General features: G+C 44.4%; 1 protein-coding gene across 2 annotated transcripts in view; it reads right to left on the bottom strand.

Moving 5' to 3' along the window:
• Window positions 1-9,302, bottom strand: part of igsf5b (immunoglobulin superfamily, member 5b) — a 42,918-nt gene extending 33,616 nt beyond the window's left edge. Inside the window, exons 1-3 of one of the 2 annotated variants that reach the window (XM_063204950.1) lie at window positions 9,234-9,302; window positions 7,673-7,758; window positions 3,922-4,287 (exon numbers count right to left, since the gene is read on the bottom strand). In XM_063204950.1, the coding sequence (XP_063061020.1) occupies window positions 3,922-4,287; window positions 7,673-7,721 (415 nt within the window). In that variant the 5' untranslated portion in view covers window positions 7,722-7,758; window positions 9,234-9,302. Of the gene's footprint in view, window positions 1-3,921; window positions 4,288-7,672; window positions 7,871-9,233 lie in introns of those variants that run through there. The other variant, XR_010035802.1, reaches the window with a different exon arrangement.
• Between the last annotated feature and the right edge of the window lie 892 nt (window positions 9,303-10,194).

Here is a 10,194-nt window from a genome sequence, read left to right on the forward strand (position 1 = left end):
AGAGAGAGAGAGAGAGGGGTACATACTACACAGTCACACACACATGCACATCCCTCTGTTTTCCTCTGGTCTTATCCGACCTGATCTTCCTTGCTGCACATGCACACACATGCACATGCACACGCACACGCACACACACACACCACACACACACACAAACACACACACACAAACACACACACACACACACACACACACACACACACACACACACACACACACACACACACACACACACCACACACACACCACACACACACACACACAAACACACACACACACACATGCACACGCACAAACACACACAAACACACACACACGCACACACACGGTACACTTGCAGTAATGGGAACATACGTCAAGCGGGATTTGTTGCACTGGCGATAAAGAGAGACGTACGCGTAATATATAAGGGGATGAGGGGATGGCTCATTGCTTTGTTCCCGGTCCGCCGCGTTTTTTAGCTGAGCTCTAGGCTTTTGCCGGCCGCTGCAGGCAAATTAGCAGAATAATGATTGGAGTTGAGTTGAGTGGAGTAGAGCATGCTGTGTCTGAGCCAATGACAGCTTTGGCTGGGCCCAGGACAAAGTAATTTGAAAGTGCGCCCCACCCAATACATAGAATGTAATGAGGGCTCCATTCTGAGCCCTGGGCCCGGGACGTCTGACCCGTGTGTCCCTCCTGTCGGCTTTCCTGGAGGTTGTGGAGGTGTTGGCGAGATTGAGGTGGAGGGTGGGATGGGATGCAGATATTGTATTGAGGCTTGGGAGTTGAGTGATGTTGCGGCACCCCAGGGGCGGTCCCAGGGGCGGACCAACCGGAAAACTGCCCAGGACAGCAACCAGGAGGGGGGGCGGCACCATCATGAAACCCCGCCCCCAACATCGTGAAAACATCCAATGATAATTGCCCATTAGCGCTATTATCATGTTATTTATTTGTGTCACGCTGTTGCAATAATAACATGGACCTTTCTTCTTCTCTGGCTCAAGGGCCTATGCAATCATAATTCGTCCCTGAACAGGTCACGTTCTCTACTGCATGTTTCTGGCTCTGTTGTATACGTCTCTTCCTCTACATACAATATGTGCCCCTTTGCACATGATTGTGTGTGTGTGTGTGTGTGTGTGTGTGTGTGTGTGTGTGTGTGTGTGTGTGTGTGTGTGTGTGTGTGTGTGTGTGTGTGTGTGTGTGTGTTTCTCTCTCTCTCTCTCTCTCTCTCTCTCTCCTCTCTCTCTCTCTCTCTCTCTCTCTCTCTCTCTCTCTCTCTCTCTCTCTCTCTCTCTCTCATATCTCTGTTTTACTCTGTGCAGCGGTGAAACCCCATTTGAAACCCCACGCGTCGCACACAGTGCAGTACGATGCAAGCAGCATCTCGACTCCACTTCTGTTCAGTCTATTTGTCAAGGTGCTGTGTACAGTACACAGTTAAAAATACAGCATACAAAGTATTCTGGGACCAAAATACACTCTCTCTTTAATCAACTCTCGAAGTGTTGAATTAACACTGTAAAATGTACTCAAAGCCTTTCGGAAATGGATGGCTGTGTGACGCTGAGGAAAAGTGCTGTACCTTGCATGCTGTCCATCATCCACCTCTTCTGTTCTCGCGTCCTTCTGTGCATTCTATAGGCTATTTTCACTCTCTTCTTTCTTTCTTTCTTTCTTTCTATCTCCCTTTCTTTCTTTCTTTCTTTCTTTCTTTCTGCCGTGAAAACTTTTTAAAAAGCTCTCACCATCAGTATCAGCCTGAGGCTCTGATGGGGCAGGTGTGTGTGTGTGTGTGTGTGTGTGTGTGTGTGTGTGTGTGTGTGTGTGTGTGTGTGTGTGTGTGTGTGTGTGTGTGTGTGTGTGTGTGTGTGTGTGTGTGTGTGTGTGTGTGTGTGTGTGTGTGTGTGTGTGTGTGTGTGTGTGTGTGTGTGGGAGGGAGGGAGGAATGGCTGGGGAGCATTGTGAGATAATTTAAGGATATGCGCAAACTGGAGGCAGCATAGTTTACTAATGACGAAACCATACAACAACAATACCATGATAAAATCTCCAACAACACAATACTACCAGTACTAAATAAGTAACAACTAATAATTGCTACTACCCCTACTACTGTATTATTACTACTACTACCAGTATGTAGGCTACTGCCACTGTACTGCTATTACTATGGCCCCTAACATGAGTTTTGTCACTTTTCCATGCTGTTGGAACAACAGCTATAACCTGATTTTCAATTAATGAAGTCGCTCAAATGAAAGCTACAACCCTCCCAAATGAAGTTTTATGTGCAAAAATAAATGGTCTGCACTAAATGAATATTGATAATTTATTAAACGCTGCCAATAGCCAGCCAGTCAATATGCTGAGCAGAATGAAAAGTGTTCCAATCATCTTTCAGCTTCGAGTTCCAGTTGCTCGCGTGCATTTATGAAAATGGCTTTAAAAGCTTTTGACCCACAAGATGCAACTTAACACTCTTATCTACTAAACTTTTCACAGCGGTCTCAACCACAAGATTTTCACAACCGTTAGGTAAGTCTTTAAGTCTTTAAGTCTTTAAGTCACACTTCCACATTCATTTTCAGTCTTACTAATCTGAGATAGCTCCCCGAAGGCGTCGCCAACATGGCCGCCGAGTGAGGTAACTTCAACTAAAAGAACTTTTCCCCCACCACTCGAAGTGTATTAAAACCAGTGCATAACACACACCCCACCACCGCAAAGGATATTGATAAAGAGCTTAATACGTCCACCACCTCTGCCCATCATGAAAGATATAGAGTGCCTAAGACACAGACCTGCTCTCCCAATCCTGAAACGTGTTTGTAAAGTCCCTGATCAATGGGCGTCTAGGTATTTCGAGTCTCAGCCCCAGACGCAGACATCAACTACAGTATGTCATCCAGTCCATCCAGGGGCAGTCTGCTGCACCCAGCCATACTGTAATTAATGCCTCCAGATGAAGAACACCCTGGTCGATACTCCCACCAAACACACGCATCCACAGAGACAAGCATGCACGTACATATGCACACTCACACGGGCACACACACACACACACACACACACACACACACACACACACACACACACACACACACACACACACACACACACACACACACGTGCACAAACACACACGTGCACACACACACACACACACACACACACACTCACACTCACAGGGCCGCTAACAGCCTTGACTGAGCCCAGGACAAATTCATCTTAACCCATACAATACAATGCAATGCTGACTCAATTCTGGGCAGTTCACCCTAGGCCTGGGACCCGTTTGTCTCCCCCCACCACCCCGCCATCCACCCCCCACCCCAACACCCCCCCCCCCCCCCCCACCACACACACACACACACACCTCATTCAGCCTCACACAGTGCTTCCTCATAATAACAAGGTCTCAACCAAACAACAACATCCCATCCCAGGCTGAACAAGCTTTTTCAAACCAGATCATTCTGCAGCACCATGTAACTCTCCAGGAGCTTCTGTGGTGCCCACCAAGGATGTTTAAGAGTGACTACGACAAGTCTTTTAGCAGCTCATGTGTTTCTTGTTTTAAACGTAAGATTATTTCGTTATAACCTTTGTCAATTACGAAAAAACTATCATTCAATCATCGAGTGGAAAGGATGCCAAGACATCGATAGATGATTTTGAATGAACAAGTAACCCCTCAGGTAGCCCTGTGGTTGGCCTATAGCCCTCAGACCTAAAAGGGTTGAGTACCTTGCTTCACACATACACTAGGAAATGGCTTTCTTAGCCCCATAGTGTGTCTGTGAAGCAGGGTACTCAACCAAGATCAAGAGAGGCATTCTCATTTGTTTTGTGGGGCTAAAAGTGGTGTACTGTCTGTCAATTCATTACACAGCAGAAAAAAACTTCAACTCAACCAGCCAGAGCACACACCTTGTATATGCAACTCAGCCGTCATCTTCGGCCCGAAGAAAATTTCGCAGCTGACCTGGCGGGGTCGCGTGGCATTGCCACGGGTGAAGTGTTCTATGGTCATCTCCCAGCAGGGCCCCTCGGGAGTGGAGTAGTTCACAGCCGATAACACTGTTGTGTTTGTGCTCACGATTTCCCTGGTGATGATCATGACAGTGGCGTCGTCAAGGTGCCACAGCATGATCTCCCAGGGTGTTGTCGCCGCGGTGCAGCAGTTGAAGCGTGCTGATTGGCCAGAGAGTATCGTCAAGGACTCAGGCTCCACCACGAGCGCCGACCGACGGGGTAATGCTGAGGAGGAGGAAGAGGAGGAGGATACATCTTGACCTAGATGACACACATAGAAAACAGGCGGTGATGGTGATGATGATGATGATGATGATGGTGATGATGAACACATGCATTGTAGTGGCATCTTAAAATGCTCTCAGATTTTGCCTGTAAGTTGAGAAATGTAGAACAATATGGTGCTACCCTCATTTATTAGTTCTGACATTTGAATAGCATAAAATAGCTCAAGATAAAACACAACTATTGAGATCACAATTATTGGTCCTACTTGTACAAGGTACTGAAATGATTGCATAGTAGAGTACAGTGAAGTAGAGTAGAGTAGAGTAAAGGGGCATGTGTGAGACAACTGTGGCCTAATGCTTGAGGAGATGGGATTTACAGTAGATCAGAGGGTTGTGGGTTTGAATCTGACCCCTCCTCTCCCTACCACACTAGATGGCTGAGGTGCCTCCGTGGCATGATGATGGCACCAAAGCCCATATCTCCAGGCACTCTAACAAATACAATAAGTAAATAAAGTCGCTTTGGATAAAGCCATCAGCTAGTGTAGAATAGCGTAACGGACAGAAGAACAGAGATAGTGTATTAACCCCAAAGGTCAGTGAGTCTATGAAAGTTTATTTACATCAGTGTTACCTTATAGTACTGTACCGGTAACCCTTATTTTATGGTCCCGTTTTTAGATGTGCTTTAACATTAGCAGATGTGCTTTCCAAGTAGGCCGTCTCAGTAGGTCAGAAGCACTCTTGCTGACCTCATTAACCTAAAAGCACTGAATGCCATTGCATATCATGTAGGCACGCATTTTATTACCGAATGCAGGATCTTCAATATGGCTGAATTACTCTCTCTCTCTCTCTCTCTCTCTCTCTCTCTCTCTCTCTCTCTCTCTCTCTCTCTCTCTCTCTCTCTCTACTTGAATGACCAGATGTCATATGCCTTTCAATGTGCAGTTAAAACGGAATGCACACATACACGCACCGGCCACTTAATTAGGAACACCTCTCTAGACCTGGGTTGGACCCCCCTTTTGCCTTCAGAACTGCCCGAACTGCCTGCAACAATACTTGGGTAGGCTGTGGCATTCCAATAAAGATAAAGTGGTACTAATTGGCCCAAATTGTGCAAGAAAATATCTTAATGCCATTATATCCCCTGCCTGAAACGCTGATGTAAGGCAAGGTTGACCCATGTTTTCATGTTGGTGACGCCAAATTCTGACCATTCCACCTGAGTGTTGCAGTTAATATCATCTGACCAGGCAACATTTTTCCGATCTTCTAGTGTCGTTTATGGTGAGCCTGTCCAAATTTTTGCCTCATTTTCCTGTTCTTAGCTTACAGGAGTGGCACCAAATGTGTTTTTCTGCTGCAATATATTTGCCTCAAAATTTGATGTCCTGTGTAATCAGGGATTCTCTTATGCATACCTCGGTTATTGGACTATTGCCTTTATATCAGCTCAAATCAGTCTGGTCATTTTCCTCTGACCTCTACCATCAAGGCATTTTTGCCCACAGAATCGCTGCTCACTGCATTTTTTTTCTTTTTCGTACCATTCTTTGTAAACCCTAGAGATGAATGTGTGTGAGTATCCCAGTAGATCAGTATTTTCTGAAATGTTCAAATCAAGCCCTTTCAGCTTGACAGCCATGCCATGTTCAAAGTCATTTAAATAACCTTTCTTCCCCATTATGATGCTCGGTTTGAACTGCATCAGATCATCTCAACCATACATGCAAAAATGCATTGAGTTGCCACCATGTGATTGGCTGATCAGAAATTTGCCTCAATGAATTGAGCAGTTGTAACAGGTGTTCCTAATGTAGTGACCGGTGAGTGTATATCATATGTTCAAATCATATTCCAAAGTACAATAGTTTACTCGACCAAGTCTGGTACAATTTATGTTAGTCTTTATTTTGGGCCCCACAGTGACAAATTAGTGGATGCATGTATTCACTGTCAATGGTCTACCAGTCCTTCAGGGATATGCATCTTTATGTTACAGAGTTGGAAATATCCTCACAAGGAAATATTTCACAAGAAAATATCTGGTTCTTGCAATTGTATGAGTTTAGAGCCACCTGGTGGTATATTCTTGCAGCTGCAGTAGGTTAGGTCTTTTTTATACATGACGCTTACTCCAGCAGCTAGAATAAGAGTTGTCTAAACCGGAGGTAAGTTCATTGGTACAATTCTCTGTGTATATCCTTAATTGCAATATTGTAATTGTGTGCATAAGATTTGTAATTAAATGCTGTTTTGAGTAATACTGCTATACGGTCCTAGCAGGGCCTGATTAAGAAGGCCCGAGGCCCCTAGGCTACAGGTTGCTGTAGGCCCCCACAGAAGGGAAATTTCATAGCAAAATTACATAGACAGCGTCATCTTTCCAACGAGGAGTATCAATAAGATTTAAACCAGCATTTGGCATGGCAGACTAAGTTATCAATATCATTCCATTGTTTTTTTCCCCTTTTGGCCAGAGGAGAGCCCCTAGGTGTGGGCCCCTAGGCTGTAGCCATATCTAGCCTGTGCATTAATCCGGACCTAGGTTCTAATCGCAAACAATTGTGTGTATTGCAATGTTATTTTGGAGTGATCATTTCTGGCCAAAATATGAACTTGCTAGTCAGTTCCCTGCTATTCAGAGCACGCGTGTATTCTTTGTTGTTGACCGTGGGCAGTAAGCAAACTATTCCAATCATTATGTGTAGGTAACAGATCTACGAATTTAAAGCAGCTGCATTGCATTTTTTTCTGTTTCACCAGATACCGTAGGCTTTGCCTCATCATTCCATGTAGTTCTTGTCCTGCTCATTTACCCAATGATGGAATGTTGTGATGGAACGTCCCGCTGTTAAAGGAGGGAATGTTATCATAGAATGTTTGTGCTTGTTGAATGTGTGAAAAAAGAAAAGAAAATGGCTTCGTGCCTCATTTTGACAATTCTTAAAGTTAATCGCTATACGATCACTAGCCAGTTACAAAGACTGGAGTTTACAGACCTACAAATGAACAGCAGCAGTATTGTATTGTGTCCTGTTTCACCACAATGAAAGTGAGTTGGAGCCAGTACTTATCCATCGTTTCCTTGCCTTTGACCTACCACTGAACACAGTCTGTTACATTTACTTCTGTGTCTTGAATAAATGTATTTTTTTAGTAATGTTATTGTTACCAGATTGTAGCTACAGTATGGACACTTGCAGCAGAATGAAAACATTGTGAGAGAATTAGCAGTGTGCCAAATGTGTGTGTGCTTGTGTGTGTGTGTGTGTGTGTGTATGTGTGTGTGTGTGTGTGTGTGTGTGTGTGTGTGTGTGTGTGTGTGTGTGTGTGTGTGTGCGTGTGTGTACGTGTGTGTGTGTGTGTGTGTGTGTGTGTGTGTGTGTGTGTGTTATAGCTCCTCTCACCTTGACATGGCAACGCCAACATGACTAGTAGGAGGGCAGCACACATCATATTGCCAAGGTAACAGTCATGCCATTGTTGTCAAAGCCTGCAAGGACACACAGACACACACAAGCACACACACACGTGCACGCGCGCGTGCACACTCACACACACACACACTCACACACACACACACATACACACACACACACACGCACACACACACACACACACACACACACACACACACACACACACACACACACACACACACACACACACACACACACACACACACACACACACAGAGTGAAGGAGCGAAAGAGAGAGAGAGGTGGGGAGATGTATGGACACACACAGACACACATACACAGACACACACACACACACACACACACACACACACACACACACACACACACACACACACACACACACACACACACACACACACACACAAACAAACAACCATTGATTTCTCTGACATTTAAAATGCTATTCTTGGCTACATTGAAACCACACCCAGCAGGGCTGTGTGCAGTGAGTGAATAGGTTGAGCTGTAGTTTTATTTATAGACTATAGTCTTAATCAATTTCATTGTACACAACATGAATATTACATGCACATAAATGCATCTACTCTGCCCAGTGCCCACATCCTCATCATCAGCTGAGATGACGACCCTAATGCAGTTTGTTTATGTCACTGCATTTCATACATAAAAGTAGGAAACGCTCATGAAATAGATGTCATTTGCGAATGGGCAGCATGTATTATGGACATCTGCTAAATCTATTGAAATTGTACTAAATCTACTAAAGTTACACCGCACACCTTTAGTGATGGACAGCATAGAGTATTTCTACAACAGTACTATCGTGCCTTTATCATTATGACACCATGTTACTCCAATGGCATAGATAATTGATAGATAATAGCATAAATAGTTCTGGAGTCTTTAAAAGGAAAAGAACAGTGCTAGCAGTTAGAACTAAGATGGATGCCATTACATTTACAAATAAATCATCCTAACAGCGGAGTCAAAAGTCCGTGTGAAAGTCTGCTGCTGGCCAGCGTAATTTCAACAAGCGATTACCCGCTCACTCTGCTCCAGGCGCCACCTGTGTTCCAGCTCTTTATATTTACAATATATTGACAAGAATTAACGTTGAAAATGTTACACTGGCCAAAAGGCCAAATGAACACTCCTCTTGAGTGGGACAGAATGTTATCTGAAATTGTTCATTTAAACTTGTTTAAGAGTAGACTACCATAGAGATGAATAGCTAAATTGGACTTCATCCAATGCATCCTGATCAATCAAACTAAATGATGTTCCATTGACCAACTTACCCATTATTAATTCATTAATTTCATTAAAGCCTAGTGGCATTAGCTGTGGTCGTTGCTGATGTCTCCTACTAAACATGTCTAAACCGTTACATCGGTCATTATATTCCTTCACACCTAGTATGACAATAATCTATACTCCATACAATAATTCCACTTTCTTGACAGAAATGCTATAGTTTGCTTCACATATAATTTTATATACAAACTTCACGATAAAAGAAACATACCTTTTTAACTTGTCAAGTCTTCAGTGGCAGCACAGACATCTGGACATCTGGGACTGTGCTCATGTGTGTCTCTCTCTCTCTCTCTCTCTCTCTCTCTCTCTCTCTCTCTCTCTCTCTCTCTCTCTCTCTCTCTCTCTCTCTCTCTGTCTCTCTATCTCTGTCACACACTCATACACACACACACACACACACACACATTCCCATAACTGTTTGACAGGTCTGTTTTCCCTGCTCGAAACTCTCCCGGTTAAACATTACCGGGGCCAGAGTCAAACTTTGTTCTCAGCCTTGAGAGACATGGCGGTGTTGAAATACGTCAGCGCTGGTCTGGGCCAGTAGGAACAATGGCCTCCCAAAATGCCTGTGTCCCCAGAGGGTCAAATGTCAACTTCCCCTATGTGTGTGCCCATTCTTCAAAGCATGATGCAAAGACTTGCTCTTAGTATCGTAGCTTAGTATTGTAGCTGTGTGTGTGTGTGTGTGTGTGTGTGTGTGTGTGTGTGTGTGTGTGTGTGTGTGTGTGTGTGTGTGTGTGTGTGTGTGTGAGAGAGAGAGAGAGAGAGAGAGAGAGAGAGAGAGAGAGAGAGAGAGAGAGAGAGAGAGAGAGAGAGAGAGACAGACAGACAGACAGACAGACAGACAGACAGACAGACAAAGAGACAGACAGACAGACAGGCAGACAGAGAGTGTGTGTGTGTGTGTGCGTGTGCGTGTGCGTGTGCGTGTGCGCGCGCGTGTTTGCGTGTGCGCGTGCGTGCGTGTGTATAAAAAACAATAAAACAATGTGGCTATTTTATGTTACTTTGAATGCCACGTCACTGTGCAGTGGGTACTGTTCCTGGCAGGTGGGTGATCCATTGTGGTGATGATATTTGAGTCACAAATGAGTCATAAACTAAACTAAACTAAACTCTCGCAGAAAATGCAAAAATGGGGGCTTGCCTCTTGGGCCAAAGCTTAT

Source organism: Engraulis encrasicolus, chromosome 8 (assembly GCF_034702125.1).
Source record: "Engraulis encrasicolus isolate BLACKSEA-1 chromosome 8, IST_EnEncr_1.0, whole genome shotgun sequence".
Taxonomy (NCBI): Eukaryota; Metazoa; Chordata; class Actinopteri; order Clupeiformes; family Engraulidae; genus Engraulis; species Engraulis encrasicolus.